The sequence below is a fragment of the Adiantum capillus-veneris genome, chromosome 27, assembly GCF_014529385.1.
Source record: "Adiantum capillus-veneris isolate H3 chromosome 27, ASM1452938v2, whole genome shotgun sequence".
Lineage (NCBI taxonomy): Eukaryota > Viridiplantae > Streptophyta > Polypodiopsida > Polypodiales > Pteridaceae > Adiantum > Adiantum capillus-veneris.
The window spans coordinates 21,209,859-21,229,861 of NC_140957.1; the positions used below are offsets into that span (position 1 = coordinate 21,209,859).

Sequence of the window (20,003 nt, forward strand, 5' to 3'; positions counted from 1 at the left end):
TGCAGGTGCTAGCCTTTGTTGGAGAGAAGGACCTAGACTTTGTTGTATTTGCCGCCATCCTTTGATATAGTAGCAATCCTTGTCTTCATGCCCAGATTTTTCGTAGAAGTGGCAATAAGCCCGAAGGGGACAGTCTTGTGGAGGATGTCCTGGAGAGTGACAAGAGCTGCACCATACCATAGCTTTAGTCTCCTTGCTAAGACCGAAGCTCTTCTAGCTCTCTCTTGATTTGATTTTCAAAGCCTCAAGATGTGGTGGTTTCTCTTGTCTAAGAAAGATTGATTTCTCTTCTTGGAGAGCGTGTTGTAGTTTTAGGGCTTCAAGTTCTCTGCGCAAAGAAGTCAATGGATCACAGGACTTTCCGAAAACACAGAAGGAGTCTCTATGTGAGGGGAGTTGTTGAACAGCTTCCTAGCCCCCTCTATCCTAGTAGAAGCAGCGATGAACTCCAGAGTGGCGTCGGGTCGAAGACTCTCGGAGAAGTTTTGGGAAGCGCCTTCTCCACCCACTTCTTAACCATAAAGTCATCGGGTTGCTGGGGAAGCTTGGCGACCAGAGACTTGGTTTTAGTCATAAGCTCTGCAAAAGTCTCCTCTGGCTGGAGAACCATGTTGGCCAACTCATCCAAAACCTTCTCCTAGTAGTCACTTGGCCTGAATGCTGCACAGAACTGTTGTCTTAAGGCTGCCCAAGTTGCAAAATGGTTCTCTGCAAACTGGTTGTATCATTTGTCTGCTAAGCCATCCAAGGTAGATGAAAAGAGTACCAAATAATCATCTTCTTTGTTAAGACCACGACCCCTACAGAGAGATACAAACCTCCTTGCATGGTCGTCAGCATCTTCTGAAGAGAGTCCTTTGAAGGTAGGGAATTTAATGTTTACCTTGGCCAAAACACTAGCCAACCCCTCCATGGCCCCTTGCTCAAGAGCCCGTTGCTCAATAGCCTGCTGTAGCAGAATAGGAGAGAGCTTTACTAGAGAGGTGATCTGGAAGATGTGGAACCGGATGGAGGAATGGGGGATGTCGTGTGTGGAGGTATGGGTGATGAGGTTGATGGACTTCTACTAGGTACCAAGGGTCGTCTTCTGTTGTAGTACTTCAAAGGACTCAGTGGTGCGCTTTGACGCTCGACTAACCGCCTTGTATGTGTCATGCAGCGACCACGAATCCAACCAAGCTTTGGGCAAGAAAACCTTGAACTCGTTGAAGATTGGTCTAGACTCTACTAGACCACGCAAGTGACTCGACCCAGGCTGGACCAGGGATGAGGAGGACTAGACCAGGGACGAGGGCTGGTTGGACCAGGGCGAGAGACGACTAGGGCGAGAGAGGACTAAACCAGTTGGACCACGGCGCAGTGCAATGTGCGTGACAATCTCACTCAAAACAGACTGAAAACAAGGAACAAATAGACAACAAATGAGCTCGCAGAGACACAACAACAGACCACAACATATGACTCGACTATCTCAAAGAACTGATACAGACTCTCGCGTGGCAGCACACTCAGCTCCAGCCCAGGACTCACAGGTACAATGGGGTGTCGAGGCTCAGATGTGCAGGGATGGTGAATCAGTGTTGTGTGTATAGACTGAATATTCTAGACGACGACGCTGGACCATGTATCTAGAAGATGATCCCCCAACGGCTCATAAATGTCAGCCACCTAAGCCAATCTCCAAACTAAGTGGTGGTAGTGACCTGGCCACGATGTCCACTAGAACCACCGTTGTATCCCTGCCATGTGTCACTACCCAGCCCAGAGAGTCCGTCTAGTGTGGACCAGACCAACTATACTAACTGTGTGTGTCCTGTGAAAGTAACATTGTAGCCTGCTATAGCTTTCAAAGCTTTGCTGTTCACTGCTGCAGATGCAAGTTCCCTGCTAGATCCCAAAGTCTCTGCAGATTCCCTTTGAGATTCTCCAAACACGAGAGGGGCTGCGCGCACCGGGATCTTTGAGCTCTGATACTAGTTGTGAGGACAGATCGTCCAAGCGCGTGCGTGGAAGGAAGAAGGAAGGAGAAGAGAAGAGTAGGCACAAGCTTTTGGGGGAAACACACAGCACAGTCAAGAATTGTATGTGTGTCTCTTTATTAGTTTGTATATATGAGAATGTAAAAGGGTTAGTAAGTTAGTAAGTGTAGGGGAAGTGTCCAGGCGGCCGGCCACATGGCCTTTACCCAACACTCTGCCTAAGACAAAGGGTAACAAAGAACAATACAAGCAGCGAGAAGTGGCATGAACTCCACTGGCTACGTGACATCTAAATAAATTTGCTTAATGCTCTGTTCACGCCGCAGCAATGTAGCAAACTCATTCATCCAGCGTCCTCTACCAGGGTGACCTCAACCAGATACAGAGAAATAGAGTGTCAATCCACTACGCTAGGAGAGGAGAACAGTGCCAGCTCAACTATTTCCAGTTGGCTACTCCTGCACTCCTCTTTACCACTCAAAGAGAAGTCACCAATGCAGAAAGCAGACATTGTTCGGTCTCGAAGACGGATTGTACACCCTGTTACAGAGCCACGACAGTAAAGGGGGGAATCCCAGAGATCTGAGCATGACATCAGCAGGCCAAACAAGAGAGGGGTGGATCAGGCGTTCTCAAATCCTGCTGCTATCCTCCATAAACTCTTCATCCCGTACCCTCCCATGCATGATTCTTACACCCCCTCAGTTTGGTATTGCATGCAGCTAGCTCAGATACGTGCATATCATGATTGTACTCCCTAACATATAGTTTCAGACTCATCCATCCCTAATCATCAACACCCTACACATGTGTACTATCCCCACCTACCACCTTAGGTTATTCTAGTAGCACTTTTGTTTTGTACCCTTTTTTCTGGATAGCCAGAAGATATGAAATGAAATGAAATGATATATTAACGTCTTCAAAAGACCAAAATGACCTATGAGACCATCAGATACAAAGTGGTGAATCTAATACAATGTCTGAAGTACAAGTACAAAAAGTATTGAATGTAAAAAATGAAAACTGAAAATGAAGTGTGAAATGTGAAATGTGAAAATGTAGAATAGGCCCTCAATGACAATCTGGGTGTCGTGCTAGAATGCCTCTGATCCTCTGCTGGAGTCTCTGTCGATGGAGTCTGCTCCTGTGTCTCGGTCATGGTCGTCTCGATCTCCTGAGCTCAGTCACCCTGTCAATGAGGGTGCCTCTGGTATGAATGCGGGTACAACCCTGTGCTGGTGGTTGGTCTCCTGGCTCCCTCGATCCAAAGAAGAGAGAGTCATGAATCCATCCGTCTCATAGGCCGATTTCGGCCTCTCAAAGACATTACAAAAGATTTATTCCTCTCTACTCTTTACTTCTTTGGGTTTGATACAGAACCTGTACAACCCCACAAATCTCCCAAGGAAGTTGTGGCTGCTTAATAAAAATAAATGCTTCTAGGGTCCCTTTTTTGCAAAGGAAAACATGCTTGCTACTATTCAAAAAGATCCAGAAACCAGCTAAATGCAGCACACACATAATTAAGTGGTTTCTTGTCTCAAGAAAGTGAAGTGCCTCAACTATGTATTTCTAAATTCAAGAAACTTGTTAAATGCTAGACCCCACTTACTGGTGATGCTGCAAGAGAAACAAATCAACACACGGCCAAGCATACCCAAAAAAAAAACTGGCTGTACTTCCAACCATGCATGAATCAAAGAGTTACCTGTGCATTGTTTAGTGTCCCTGAAGGACACCAAGTGCGAGTTATGTCACTAACATAGCCAAAGTAGTCACATCCTGCATCCATCAGCACCATTTGTCCTTCTTTTATCTGTTCGTCACAGCAAAAGGAAGAATCACATATAATCTTATTAATATGGCCATAGACCTAAATTAAATATCAGACCACAAACACTCTGCATTTAAAATAAATTACACAAATGCCATTTAACAATAGAACCATGGCCTTTATCACCCTCCCCCTCAAAAATTGCCTGGTGGCCAGCCTTGAACACACTCAACAGCCCAACATTCAAGACTCGGATCTTGAAGGTCATCCTCTCTTACTTCCAATTAAAGGTGTAGAGAAAAAAGCTTATTAAAATTGTGCTCGAGTGCGTCATACAAACATAAACAGTACTGTTGGAGATATGTCATCACCAGATGCTAGCAATCTAGGTAATATATCACGATCATATGCCCACAATGATTGTGCATGTGCATTTTTAGCCCATTTGGCCCACTTATTAGCTTTTAAGCTATTGTGGCATATTTTCAGTTGAGATGGCTCATTTATCTCCCCGCCCCATACAGGGGAAGTAACAATAATACCCGGCCCACATCTCTATGAGACCAGAGGGAGTTTGAACCTACACTCTCCACCCATCCACTGCCTTTATATAGACACCCCCCAAGCCGTTCAGACTGGCCCTCCTAGCCTTTGGCCCTTGGCCTGCATTACTCCCCCTTGGAGAGTGTTTTTGTCCTCCAAAACAATAGTGGGAGATTGCTTCGCAAAAACACTAATGTTTTCCTAAGTGGCACCTTCTTCAGGCTCTCTTTCCACTTGAATTATGCTTGTTGACGCACAATATAACGCGGACTAGATCATGATAATCGAGCATACGCTCAAGTTAACACGTCTCAATTGGAGGTCTACTGAGATCGACCCAAATCTATTGGTCGATGACATTGTTGTCATTATGCAAGCATTTTTGTAAGAGACAAAGCCCAAAAGTCCTCTTTCAATCTCTTCAAGTACTATGCACGCAAAAAGCGCATCTTGAGATTGTCCTCGAATTCCTCCTAGCTAAGCTTGAGAAGCTCATCCAAGAGAGATGCTTCAACGGCCGTTTTATGAGCATCTGACTCATTTTCCATCTATTCATCCTTCTAGAATCACCTAGAGATACATCGAGGCTAGAAGAATCTTATTATTTTGCACAAAAATTGAATTGATGCAACCATGAGTACATCACAATTGCATCCATCTTACCACCATATTAACTAAGCTAAAGGTTCCTTGATGCTATGTGTAGCCTTAGTAATTTTTGCAATGGACATGGCAAGCCTCTCATAATCTAGCTCGACAAATGTAGTATCGAATCGATAAGCAAGAGTAGAGATGAGATCACGCATGACCTCCTGCTCTTGCTCTCGGGCCTCAACCTCGCCCTTACACTCCCTTCGTTGAGCCTCAGCCTCGCAATCTTAGCATCCACCTCATGCTCCCGTCTACAAGCCTCCGCCTCAACTCCCGATCGCCACTCCCCATGTTCGGCTATGTCCACATGCTCTCGCCTTCAAGCCTCGTCTTGCAACATCCACGTCATGGCGTACACATGATTAGGTGTCTCCATTGGGGGTGTGATGGAAGAAGCGGGTGGGGAAGCTGGAGGATCCATTAGAGGATGATGCTCCCCTTCGTGATGTTTGGAGTAACCATACAACTCTTGACCATGCAAGAACTCCAATCCTACTGCAAAAGGAGTGTCACACACTTATCTCCAAGGGAGCTTTTCCACCCCCTGATCAATGCACCATACATGCAACACCCAATATACAATGTTTGCTTTGTCCGACGCTCAAGATGCACGTTCCCACGCACAATGGCAGGCCTCATTCCAAGAGTGGGAGAATTGCCCCGAAACAATACAAAAACACAACCTCAACCACAAGAGACAAAAAAGCAAACTCGGGGATTAAAGGATTGTGCAAAACATTGTAACAAGAAACAAGAAATGGAAACAGGGAACGGGAACAGTGGACAGGATGGATTGCCATTCCCTGTGAGAGCATAGTCATAGAGAATGAGGACCGGAACCGAAATGGGGACCGGGAATGGGTACAACAGAGTAAAAAATGGTCATTCCCTCTTACTAAGGTGCAAAAACAAGCTCTAATACCAATGATCGATGCAGTGAAATGGAGAGAATAGGTAGAATCAAGCAATCCCACTATCATAAAATTTTTATCTTTCCTTGCATTATTGAATGCAACTTTGCGTTTACTGATGGTTCCCTTTAGTAGAGAGAGAAATGAAATATTATATTAACGTCTTCAAAAGGCCAAAGTGACCTATGAGACAGAGAGTTACAATGTGGTGGATTTGATACAAAGTCAGAGTAACAAAAATAACAAGATAACAAAACAGGCTAAAAATACTATGGAAACCTAGGCCGCTCAATGTGAACTAAGTAGCTGGCTGGGATAGCTAAATAGCTAAATCACACGAGATCCAGCATCGGTCGTTGCGGATCTCATCAATCTCCTCCATGGTCAATAGTCTGACCGGGCGTTGTCCATGCCTGGCCAAAGTGATCTGAATCTTCTCATGCCGCCTCCGTCGATGTTGGGTGGTCCTCCGCAGTCGTGGGCGTCTGGATCTCCCCAGCTCAAACACTTAGTCGATCAATATGCCTCTGGTGTGAGACAGATGTGAGCTCTGTTGTGGTAGTAACTCCTCCGGCTGTCCACTGTATGTTCTAAAGAAATTTGTGATGCGTCTCGAAGACTGGCTAGCCTCTCCTCTCATCAGGCTCTCCATGTGTCTGCACAGCTCGAGCAAAAACAAACCCAGGCATTTCTGATCTTTGTACCCCATGACTCTGGAGAGTGGTCAAAACCCTCTCTGAACAAGCAATGGAAACGACCTCGTATCTCGTAGTAGACAGGGCAGCGGCATATGTAGTGCAACTCTGTCTCAGGTTCCATGTCACACAAGGGGCATGTCATGGTCTCTACTGGCACTCCGTTGTATCTCCTAGCCTCAATCCACAGGTGGTGTGAAGATGTGCGTATCTAGCCAATAGCACATCGTATCCCATGAGATAGGTGGGTGTCCATGTAGCTGAGTCTTGTCACAAAACCGTCCTTCGTAGGCTGGAGAAGATGCTCTCTATAGAAAGCCATCTTCATGCCCAGCTCATGTGCTGGTTGTATCCATGTCCTCCTGGTGTCTAGCTGAGTCGAGTCCTGGCGGATGAGCCCGGTAATCTCGGACTGTGTAAGAGTGAGAGATGATGCATCCAAGGAGTACTGGAAGGGTGGCAATCTGTCTATGCTGAACCCATGCGCCTGAAACCATGATTCCATCTCCCCATACCAGCATGATGTATCTCCCTGCATGGCTAACTGTCAAGAGGACTCAAGTGCAAAGCGGGCATATCTGTCTCTAGGAAGTTCCCATATGTGGTGTATGCAGGAGACTGAGCCGCGAGATCATAGAGACCAGAGGTTTCTCCATGTCCCCCCATCCATCAGACCGACCCGTGATGATCCAAAGAAGGTCCCCATATCTCAGCTCCATAGAGCAGTGCAGCAGCCACCAAGGTGTCAAAGAGCCAGAGCTTCATCCGAGGCTCCTGAAACTGGACCTGCGAACACATCCTCTCCAATCTACCCAAAGCTGCATGGGCTCTAGTCAATCTGGTCTTTGCTGCCCTCCTTAATGAAAATGCTGGTCCACTAAAAACCGCTCCAAGGTAAGTGTAAGCATCTGTATGCTCCATTGTCTCCTGGCCATATGTGAATGTAGGTGTTGACCTCCTGATCCACTGTGCAGTGGTATTAAACACTATAACCTTGGTTTTACCCAGGTTGACAGACAAACCACTTTCGTGGGCAAAACCTATGCAAAGCATCCAAGTGAGTTGCATCCCCTCCGAGGAGTCGGAGATCAAGACAATATCATCAGCATATAACAATAGTGGAATCCATGTCCCTGCCAGTTGTGCACCTCTATCACCATCGCTCTCAATGTAGTCAGAAAAAACCTCATCCACATACATACCGAATAGAGTAGGAGAGAGCCGGTAACCCTGCTTCACCCCAATAGTGAAGTGAACCGGTGTAGATAGACCCATGAGGTCTGTACACCCACTACTGACCTGTATAATACCATGATCCCCCAAATGAGCTCTGTGGGTACTCCCATCTCCTGTAGTTTGGGTATCAATCTAGCAATGAGTACTGTGTCAAATGTCTCGCGGAAGTCCACAAAGCTACAATAGATCCTTCTCCCATATGATATGCCGTCCTCAATGATGGTTCTGTGTGTCAAGATAGGGTCAAGAGTAGAAATACCTCTCCTAAACCCTCCATGACCGGCTGTGTATACCCTCTCCCTCTCCGCCCATTTACTGAGCTGCTGCTCAAGAATGGACGCGTACAACCGTGCCAATGTGTGTCCAATCATGATAGTGCGATAATGCCCAAGCTCCATAGGGTCTCCTGACTTGAAGATAGGCACAATAGTAAATAGGCTCCAAGTATCAGGCAAGCCTTCACACATGGCACGGTTAAACATAGCTGCCAAAAGCTCTGCTAGTAGATCTCTGGCAAGGTAGCTAGGTACGTAGTGTTCGGTACAAATTTGGTACGTAAGGTATGTAGTACAGAATGGATTGAGATTTTAGGTATGTAAAAATTTGTCCTTTTTTCAAAAAGCCTAAAACTGAGAGTACTTCATACCTTTACTTATGCATTCACCAAGACTTCAAATAAAGATTAGAGTCCACGACTCTAACCGAACAATGAAAACACAAAGCTAATCAATGTCTACAGCCAAACAGTGTCAAATGTCTCATGTCATGGTCTCATAAAATTAAGAGCTTTAAAAAAAGTACATATTCATAATCCAAGACTGAAGTATGAAATCCTGACTCTAATAAGTTCTGCAAACCTCACAATGCACGATCTTTTTTCTTTGAAAAAAAAAATATATGTACGGATCCCTATCCATACGTACGGATCTATACTGTACGGCTGTATTGTACGGACCTATCCGTACGTTGTACGGATGCAACCTTGACCTCTGGCATGCATGAAATGCTCAACCACTAAGCCATCATGGTCATATGCTCTCCCAGTCCTCATCCTGTCAATTGCCTTTTTCACCATCTCAGCGGTGAAAAAAGCACATGCTTGTGGACATGGATCGGGAAGGTCAGGGAGGGGCGGTTGTCCAGGAACTGTGTACAAAGATGAAGCGTATTGGCCCCAGGTTTCTGAAGAGGTAATGGCAAGGGAGGGGGGGGGGGGGGGGGGGGGGGGGGGGGGGGGGGCTCATGAAAGAGCCGCCATGCCTCTCCTGAGTCCTGACTCAAGGATAGTTGGTATAGATCTTGCTCTAGTCGAGCCAAAAAAGCCCTCTTCTTCTGCCGCACTAGGCGTCAGAAGTCAATCTGTGACCGTTTGTGAGTGATGTCCCCCAAAAGCACCTCTGCAAGATCTATGGCGTACTGATGTGCCATATCCTTGAAGCTTCCATGATGTATCGTGGAAAATAGCCAGGTCTAAGGGATTCCAAGACAATGCATCTGCCACTAAGTTTTTTTGTCCCTAAACATGGACTATCTAGAAGTAAAATTGTGACGGGATGTTAGCCCATCGCAGCTGCTTTTCCAAACTTTTCAATTCCCGCGCCAAATTTCAACTTTTCTGTCTGCCCACCTAATACTGTTATCTCTATCCGCTCTATGTCCCCAAATTTGGGCCATGTGATATAGTGATGAGGTTTTACCATGGCAGGCCAAAAAGACATTAGAATAGTTTGCTTATGTTGCACTTTATCTCAAAAAAAACTTGAAAAGTCATGGAATACTTAGCATATGTTATATGTTAGTTCATCTATCAAACTTGCCGTTAGGAGTCGGCAAGCGATGCAGACTCTTGGAAGGAAATTTTGCCTCATGAGACTACGTAACATGGTGCATCGGGGGTGCCTCTGCTGCTGCCTCATGTAATGTATGTGTCAGTATAGCAGTAAGCTCCTCCAGAGGTCGCCCTGACTCCTCAGGGGACAGCCATCTGTAGATCCTATCTATATATACAGAGTCAGTCTCCCGCTTGAAGGTGTAGCGAGTAGGTGCTGCTGCCTGTGGACTGTGTGCTACATTAGATTGAAAAGAGATGGTCATCGACAGAAGGGCATGATGCACCGCCACCCCAACAGGTTTGGGTCCAACCATCAGATCTTGGATACTAGAGATGACGCTCGGCTGTGCCATGACATAATCCACTGTGCTGGCTCCATGTCTGTGTAGAAAGCATGTAAAACCCCCAGCATGGGGGAATCTCTGTAGTCCATCCAGCTCTCTCAGCATCTCCTCTGAAGTATCATAGAAGACTGCCTGGTGATGGGCAGTCCTAGCATTGAAGTCTCCTAGAATGATAATGTCACCATCTCTAGAGAAATTCCATATGTCATCATCCAAAATAGAAAAGGGGGAGTGGCCTCTGGGTGATGCATAGACTGACGTACTCAGGGGAAAGTAGCAAATAGCGATGTAAAGATATTTGCATGTCTCTGCTCTCAATCTCACCCACATGCACCTAGCCTACTCATCTCTGCGGGCTATATGTATCAATGGCTGCAACTCCTCTCTGAATAACACTGCCACTCCCCCTAAGCCCCGCCCTCTGTGCTCTGATCGCATCTCCTGTCTGCAGGCTGTCTCCAATTTGTATCCACTGATGTGAGGCATAGATTGCCTAGGGACCTAATGTGTCTCAGAGTAGAAGATGATGTCTCTTCCAATAAAACTATGCTCACAAGCACCCACATCAAGGCGCATAGATCCATTACAATTCCAGGCATCAACTTCGAGTGTGGTCCCATAGGTCTCGCACCGTCATGTGGCGCGTCGCTCCCAGAGTTAACCAGAACGCGGAACGGGAACGGCGACGAGCCTCCCTGTGGAACGGGGGAACGAGAATGGGTCCGAAACGGAAACGGCGCGGAACGGGAGGCTAAAAAAACACCCAAATATTGTTTTTTTTAGCGTATTGTGTTTGAATACAAGTAGTACTAGAGTCCTTTGACTCTAATACCCACAAAAAACACTATTTGAAGAGCATTCAACCTTAATATGACTTGATTGGGAGGTGCGGCGCCCAGAGTACATAGCACAAGGCGCTACAAAAAAACCAAAAGTGACATACCATAATGAGAGTCGAGACTACAAGGGGGCCAAACCAGTGGCCACAATACCAAAAGACTGAAGGTGACAAATACCATAAAGATACTAGTAGCTACAAATGTCAAAGAGGGCAAGGCTCAAGCTGACAAGCAGCCATACAAAAAGGTAAGGATAATGGAAGTCCAAAAGTCGCAACTCTCGAGCCTCGAGACTCAAGACTCAAGAGCCACTAGCTTGAGAAGCCTCCCAATTCGTAGTAGCCGGCTGTAAATCATGCACATCCTCCCATTCCTCATCATCGAGCTCTAGGCCCGGCTTGATCTCAGCCATGGATGAAGTACCTGGTGTTGGTGGATGTGCATCTCCACCTGCCTGAGGAGGCTCTTGCTCCATCTCCCATTGTGTAAAAGGATCTGTCTGTTTGTCTATACTCTTGAAAAGCATTTTCAAATTTGCGCTGACAAAGACAAGATCATTAGCCTTCTCCACTCCAAGCCGATTCCTCTTCTTGGAAGCAATGTGGCTAAAGGTACTCCACAATTGCTCCAAGCATGAGGTACTGACTGACTGGCTGAGAATACGGATCGCCAATCTCTAAAGCTCAGGGCCATCATAGCCATAGTCCTCCCACCATAGCACTGAACCTATCTTCCTGCGATCAATCTGAGCATCTGGACTGCCAAATGACCCACGCATCTCTCTGTACTATCTCAACTCAGCTCTGACAATACGTCACCCATCTCTGTCTAGAACCATCTTGTTTAAGATCTCTGTAAATTGGTTCATGCCTTTTCTATCTCTCTTGCCCTGCACCTTGGAACTCTGGATCCAGCATGTAGGCTGCCCCGTGTAAAGGAGAGGCATATGAATTCCACCTCGAGCTGCAAAGCACATGGATCTCCTCATATCGCTCTACTTTCGGCTCAAGCTGTGCAAGCTGCTCGATCATGGGGTCCATTGCCTCATAAATCTTGCCAATGCAAGGATCCATGGCATCCAGAACTCGAAGCAAATGAACCACCAGTTTTACTTGTGCGTCTAGACTCTTGAGCTCCTTCCAGAACTCAAGATCCTCTGCCTTATCCTTGCACAAAATCCCTGCAACTGTCTTTGCATAGGGGGAGGTGGTGAACTCGTCACTCATGAAGACCTGTCGAACCGCATTGACATTCAGACAACCTACGCACAAGAAGAAAGTTGAATGCGAAGCGGGTTTCTGAATACTTTAGAAGCACTCTGCCGCCCGACCTATGGAGGTACTCACTCCGAACCAAGTTGTGATTGTTGATGAAAGTAACAATCTTCACTCCATCAGCAATGACTGGAGCAATCCAGTCTAGCTTGCCGATGTCTTTTAGAAGGTTGTTCAAGCATTGTGCCATGCAAAAGCACACTGTCACATGCACATAGTGGTCCTCTATAATAGCTGTTGCTGCCCTGTTTGATGCCCCCCCATCTGTGACAAAGCCCACCACGTGTTGCTCACCGATCGTTTCTATGGCCGTTGTCCACTCTAAAGAGAGGACATCAGCGGACTTGCCACTCTCGGTGGAATCATGAGAGGGCACAAAGTACATCTCTCCACTCGAGTATGCGACGAGACCATGAAGCTCCTTGATGCTTTTGTGAAGAATGGGGGAAGAGGGGGGGGGATTTATATAGGGCTGTAAATGGCCGTTGGCTGCCCAAAGTTCCCAAACAGCTATTTTTTAAACCTTCAAATCTGCCCGTTTCTGCCTGTTGAGGCCGTTCTGGCCGTTCCAACCGGGTCCGTTCCGGTGGTTGCCTGACTGTCGGAATGACAGTCCGTTCCGAGGCATTCCAAGATAGTTTGACCAGTCGGAACGTTGTTCCCACGTTCCAAGCCCCAAATTGGCGTTCCCCGGTAACTCTGGTCGCTCCAGTATTACCACTCTTCCATCTCGGGAGAAGGCAATCTTGCCTTTTTCCCTTGCCGCTCTAATCTCCGGCATTACCTCTTGCATATGAGCGATCTGCGAGAGGGTAAGATCATCCCTGAGAAAGATGCTCGTCTTCTTAAGAGTTGGCCTTTTCTTCAAAAAGTCCTTCGCTTCCACAGAGGGAAAGCGAAGAATGAGTGCCCTTTCTTTCGAGGTTTCCCCATTTTCTTGTTGCCTACTTTCCAAGCTCTTGTGTGCATCGGTTCATGAACCCCATCAAGGCCATGAGTTCTTTTACCTCTTCCTCCACATCATCTTTGTCTATAAGGCTGTAGATTCTCACATGTGAAGCACGCACACGTCTTCTTTGCTCCTCCTCTAGTGTCACATTAATAATAGTGGGTGTGGACGTGGGCGTTATTTCCTTGCCTAATCCTTTCTTGGCAACCTCGATCCATTTTTCGGCTTCATCCGCCTTCTATTGAGTCTTTGTAATAACATCCATCCAAGAAGTCGTCATTTCTTTGTGTTGCTCTTCTCCCTCTTTGATGCCCCGTACTTGCTTCTTGATTGTGTTTATTTCTTCTATTACTGGGGGCTGCAATTCTCCATCTTCAAGTGTGTTTCTTGATCGTGCTTCAGCGAGATCCTTCTTGAGTGACGCAATCTCTTCATCTTGAGCCGTCACACGATCTTCCAGAGCATTTATTTTGCTTTCTTGAATCAACACGCGTCCTTCGAGCATTTTTATTGTGCAATGTAGGTTGCGGTTCATCTTGCTAATGGTTTCCGTCATTTCTTCTTTGCACTTTTGAATGGCATCCTCTAAGGGGTCGACCTTATCATTTTGTTTCCTCTACACGTGCAAGTTTTCTCTCTCCGCGTGCAGTTTTTTCTCCCCCCCCCCTCTCTCTCTCTCTCTCTACGCCTGCAAGTTCTCTCTACGCGTACAAGGTTCTTTTTCCCTCTACGCGCGTATGTTTTCTCTCTCTAAGCGGGTAAAATTTTCTCTCTCTGCACCTTCTCTTTCTACGGTTTTTATCTCTCTCTCTCTCTCAGTTGGATACGAAGAGGACATGGATACAACCTACACATGAGCTAGGTACGAAGATGACTTTCTATAGGGAGCATTTTCTCCAACTCACGGAAGATGGTTTTGTGATCAGACCACGATACATGGATACTCATCTATCCCACGGGATACGATGTGCTATTGGTCAGATACGCACATCCTCACATCAGCTAGAGATCGAGACAGGTAGATTTAGAGGAGTACCCGTTGAGTCCAGGATTTGTCAAGTGTGCCAAATAGAGCCAGAGACAGAGCTACATTACATATGTCATTGGCCAGTATACTATGAGATAAGAGGCCGCTTTCACTATCTATTCAAAGAGGGTTTTGGGCCACTTTCTAGAGTCGTGAGATACCAGGATCAGCGGTGCCTCTGATTATACTTACCGGAGATTCGCAAACACAGAGAGCACCTCTTGAAGAGGGGCACAATGAGAGAGATCCAGCGACAGTGAAAGATTACAGATTTCTTTCGGTCTCACAGACAAAGGAGTTTGAGCAACCCCCACAGCATATCAACACCAGAGGCATACTGCTTGATCGGGTGATAGAGTTGGGGCGGTCCCGTTGCCCATAGATGAGGGGACCCTCTCGATATCGACGCAAATTGGGACAGAGGATCCATACCATATTGGCAGGACATAGGAGCCGTCCCGGATATTGATGTATATGTATATGATGCCTCAACTGTCAGAGAGCTTTCACCCTACCCCTACCCACTATTTTCTTTTCTTTTCAATTCTTTGTACTTTCTGTACCCAGACCTGGTATTGGATTCACCACATGTGGTCTTAGAGGTCATTTTGGCCTTTTGAAGACGGTAATAATACATTTCACTTCATTTCATTTGTCTCTCTACACTTAAAATTCTTCCCCTTTCTCTCTCTACGCACGGGCCCTCTCTCTCTACACTTAACTTTAACCTCCCTCTCGACTCTCTCTACGCACGGGCCAGCAAGGGGGGAAGAATTAGGGTTGCAGGGAGAGCACAAGGGGGGTTGGGGGGCCAATATTTACGTCTTCAAAAGGCCAAAATGACCTATGAGACCAAAAAGTTACAATTGGTGAATCTCATACCATGTCTGAGTACGGAAATTACAAAGTTACAACTAACACTAAAACACTAAGGAAAAAAAGGAAATAGGGGGGGTTTTGTGGGTTCATATGAGATCTCTCATCGGTCGCTGTCTGATCTCATCGACCTCCTCCATGGTCAGTACTCTGGTTGGGCGTCTTGCATGTTGAGCTAGAGTGATCTGTATCTTCTGTTGCAGCCTTCGTCGGTAGTGGGAGACCCCCCGAGGTCGTGGGCGTCTAGATCTGCGAAGCTCAGTGGCTCGATGAAGCAGCATACCTCTAGTATGAGTAGGCTCTGAGATCTGCTGTAATGACTGCTCCATTGGCTCTCCTCTAGCTGGTGTAAAGAAATTTGTGACTCTTTCTCTGAGATTGTCTTTCCCCTGGTGTCCAGCTCTAGCACGAACAATCCGAGACACCTTTGATCCTTGTATCTCATGACTCTAGAAAACGGTCTGAAACCTTCTCTGAACAGGCAGTGGAAGCGGTTGCGTATCTCATAGTATGCCGGGCAGTGACGTGTAGTGCAGCTGTCTCTGGCTCTAAGTTACATAGGTTACATATCCTGGCCCCTGCTGGCACCCCTCGAATTCGGCCAGTCTCGATCTGGAGCTGATATGAGGATGTGCATATCTGTCCAATAGCGCATCTTATCCCATGAGATAAGGGTGTATCCATGTATGCAGGCCTAGTCACAAAGCCGTCCTCCGTGAGTTGGAGAAGATGCTCTCTGTAGAAGGCCATCTTCGTGCCCAACTCCTGTGTCGGCTGTATCCATGTGCTCCTAGGTATCTAGCTAAATCAGATCCTGACGTATGAGTCTGATGATCTCTGTCCGTGTGAGAGACAGGGAGGGTGCATCCAGGGAGTATTGAAGCGGAGGTAATCTATCCATGTTGAGACTATGCGACTGAAACCATGCTATCATCTGTCCATACCAACATGCTGTATCGCCTTGTAGAGCTAGTTGTCGAGATGACCCAAGGGCAAGCCGAGCATGTGTCCCTGGGGAGATCCCATAGACCGTGCATAAAGGATATTGATCTAGTCAATGCCTCCACCACGAGGGGGGGGGGGGGGGGGGGGGGGGGGGGGGGGGGGGGGGGGGGGGGGGGGGGGGGCGGGGGCGGCGGCTAGCTCGGCTTGGATAATCTCATGTGGTACTGAGGCCTTAGCCCAAATCATCCGAGCGATCATAGAGACCAGAGGCCTCTCCATACATCTCCATCCATCTGTGTTGCCAGATCTCCCATGGTGGTCTACTGAGGATCCCCACACCTGAACTCCATAGAGCATAGCTGGAGTCACTAGAGTGTCAAAAAGCCAAAGCTTTGTTCGCGGTTCCTGAAACTGAACCTGCGAACACATCCTCTCCAGTCCTCCCAAAGCTCGTCAGTCTAGTCCCTTATGCTCTCCTTAGTGAAAACACCGGTCAACCGAAGACTACCCCAAGATAAGTATATGCATCTGTGTACTACACAATCTCCTGGCCATACGTAAATGTGGGTGCTGACCCCCTGACCCACTGTGGTGTGATGTCGAACACCATAACCTTGGTTTTTCCCAGATTGACAGATGATCCACTGTCACGTGCAAATGTATGCAGAGCATCCAAATGACGCTGCATCCCCTCTGGAGAGTCAGAAATCAGCACAATATCATCAGCATGTAGTAACAGCGGAATCCATGTACCTACTAGTTGAGCCCCCTTGTCCCCCTGACGCTCTACATAGTCCGAAAACTCATCCACATACATTCCAAAAAGAGTTGGGGATAGGGGGCATCCCTCTTTACTCCAATAGTCGAGTGGACCATGTCAGACATTCCCTCCATGGTGCGTACCCGCCCCATCACTGTCCTGTATAGAGCCAAAATACCCCATATCAGCTCTGTAGGCACACCCATGTCTTGTAGTCTGCGTATAAGTCTGGCTCTCGGCACTGTGTCAAAAGCTTTGCAGAAATCCACAAAGCTACAAGAGATCCTCTTGCCATGGTGTCTACCCTCCTCAATAATAGCTCTGAGTGTCAGAATCTGGTCAAGAGTGGAGAAACCTCTCCTGAAACCTGCTTGCCCTAGTGCTCTTATGCCCTTTCGCTCTGCCCATCTACTCAGCTCCTGCTCAAGAACGGATGCATATAACCTGGCTAATGTGTGACCAACCATGATGGTGCAATAATTCGCGGGAATCATGGGATCTCTTGACTTGAAAATAGGCACAATCGTAGACATACCCCAAGTCTCTAGGAAGCCTTCATACATGGCTCGATTAAACATCAGAGCCAGGAGCTTTGCAAGCATATCTCTGGCATGGATGAAGTGCTCTACTACTAGACCATCATGATCATGTGCTCTCCTTGTCTTCATCCTGTCAATGGCTTTCCTTACCCTCTCAGCAGTAAAGAAAGAACATGTCTCCGGGCATGTCTCTAGTGGGTCCGGCAAAGGTGGTTGCCCTGATGTTGTGTAGAGAGATGTGGCATATTCTCCCCATGTCTCAGTGGAGGTGACCACCGGTGGTGGTGAATGCTCGTGGAATAGCCTCCATGCTTCACCTGAGTCCTAACTTATAATTAACTGATACAGATCCCGCTCTAGCTGAGATAGATAAGCCCTTTTCTTTCGTCCCACCAGGCAGCGAAAGATAATCCGTGACTATCTATGTGTGGTAATACCCATGAGCACTTCCCTCTGTAATTTGATCCTCGTCTCTCTACACTCCTCATCATACCAACTGTTCTGGGGCATGCACCCAGACCGTCTCCGTGTGGGCTGGCTGTGGGGATATGCCTCTGATGTTGCATCATGGAGCGTCTCTGTCAGTATCTGAGTGAGTTCATCTAGTGGCCGTTCCAGCTCCTGGGTGCATAGATGCCTGTATATCTCATCCATATACACAGAATCCGTCTCCCTCATGAAGGTATACCGAGTGTGTGTGGGAACCTCTCCTAATGGAACTGTGCTGAACTGAAAGGTTAGGGTGAAAGACAAGATAGCATGATCAACTGCTATTGCAACTGCCTAGTACCCACCATGAAATCCTGAAAGAATGGACCTGGCTGGGCCATAACATAATCCACTGTGCTGGCACCATGTCGGTGTGGAAAGCAAGTAAAACCTCAGAGAGAAATGAAATGAAATGAAATGATATATTAACCTCTACAAGAGGCCAAAATGACCTATGAGACCAACTGATTACAATGATGAGTCTAGTACCAAGTCTGGGTACAAACAAGAAAACTACAAACAAAGAACTGATAGGAGTGCTACCGACTCCTATGGGTGGCTGGTAGGCTGAGCAATGGTATCATGCCATAAAGGTACAAAGTGGGGATGAGAGAGAGAGAGAGAGAGAGAGAGAGAGAGAGAGACGATGCACCAATGGGGTCCCAACCAACCCCTTCAAGGTCCCCCCACACCATTGCCAATCTGGTATTTGCTTTAAATGGCATAAATGGTATCTACAAATTGCATGAAGCTTTCCATCTTCATAGCATCACCAAGGTCACAAGGAACATAGCAAGTGTTTCTTGAAGGGAGAATCTATAATACAAACGCCTTTTGAAGGGGGGACCGCCGGCTCCAAGTAAATCCGGTCCTCAACTATTGTCACATTCTCTAATACTCTCTCTCTTGCAAAAGTATCGATCATGCCAAGTTGACTCGAATGGATGATGTAGCCGCAATTAATCTTTGGAATGAAGCACCTCCAGGGCTGATTTGGGGCACTTTTATAATCCAGCTAAATTTGGGTTGTTGATGCCACCACACCGAAGATCTCAGGCTGATTTGCACACCCTCTGTAAGAGGAATTCAGGGCTGAATCCTGGCTACAAAAACGCGGATCTACAACGTTGAAAACGCGGAAAATCCAAAATTGACGCAGGCTCAAAATGCAGCAAATGGTGGCTCAATGGATGGGCAGCAGATGAGGCACTTGACTCCAGCAATGGGGCGCCAGGGAATAAGGTTGCAATGGTTGCCAATAGCACCAGACATGGCTACAAGCTGAGGGAAACAAAGAGGCTGAAATGCTGGCAAGGAGGAGCAATCAGAATGGAGGGATGGGCAGCCAGATGCAAAAACATGAGAGGGAAGTTGCTAGGGCGCCCAAGAATGTACTACAGGCAAGGATAGGTAGGCTCTTTATACTCCCAGATTCCCCTCTTGTATTTATCTAACTTTAGGTGGCGCAAATGACTTTGACATTTGTAAAAAAAATCAAGTCAGTTTGATTATCTACGAGGAAAAGATCGCACATTTCCCACCTCTAGATTGTCGCATGAATTGGACTGACATGCTCCTCTATCCCAAATCTACATGCTCGTATGCCAAAGGCCCCCAACAAGTAACAGCTATGAGAAGGAACAGCAGAAGATGGATGGATAAGCTGAAAACAGAAGCAATAGGTGCACAACCTCTTGTCTCCGATGACGAGCAGAAGCAACCTCCGAATGTGGGACCTCCATGAGCACCCAGGCACTGTAATCTTCTAGATCTGCAATGATGCTATAGTAAGGTCTCCTAGAGCAGAGTAAAGAACCTACAAAAAGCACGAAGGAAAAAAGAGGGGGGCGATCTTGCAAAAACCATGAGAGAAAAAAATTTATAGGAAAAACGAAGACCCAAAAACACTGGCAAGTTCTCCGAATGCACAAAATCATGTTACCACTAATGACCAAGGGATGGACAGCCCCCCTCTCTATACAGGAACTTTGCCGCATTGCCCGACCTCCCCCACAAAACCCATGACCCTAAAAATAGAGGTGAAACTAGAAAAAAAATGGGAAACTCGGCCTGTAAGTGGAATCCAATGGTACAAGGTAGTTGGTAAAAATACCCAAGACCTAGGACAGAGACCTAGGACAACCAAGAGGCCCATATACGACACTACCAACACTACATGATGCACAAAACAATGACGAAAACGGGTCAAAAACTATTTCACATAGGCCAGGCATAGCCACAAAACAACCCTCACTCCCTATGATCAACCCTTGGAAGATACTGCAATACTAGCAACTCTGCCACGACCAGCCAAAGAGGTGACTAACTCTAACACCCC

General features: G+C 46.9%; 1 protein-coding gene across 2 annotated transcripts in view; it reads right to left on the minus strand.

Moving 5' to 3' along the window:
- Nucleotides 1-20,003, minus strand: part of LOC147421610 (intermediate cleaving peptidase 55, mitochondrial-like) — a 199,971-nt gene that overhangs the window by 75,939 nt on the left and 104,029 nt on the right. For both annotated transcript variants that reach the window (XM_086502601.1, XM_086502602.1), the window contains exon 8: nt 3,691-3,798. In XM_086502601.1, the coding sequence (XP_086358727.1) occupies nt 3,691-3,798 (108 nt within the window). The remainder of the gene's footprint in view (nt 1-3,690; nt 3,799-20,003) is intronic.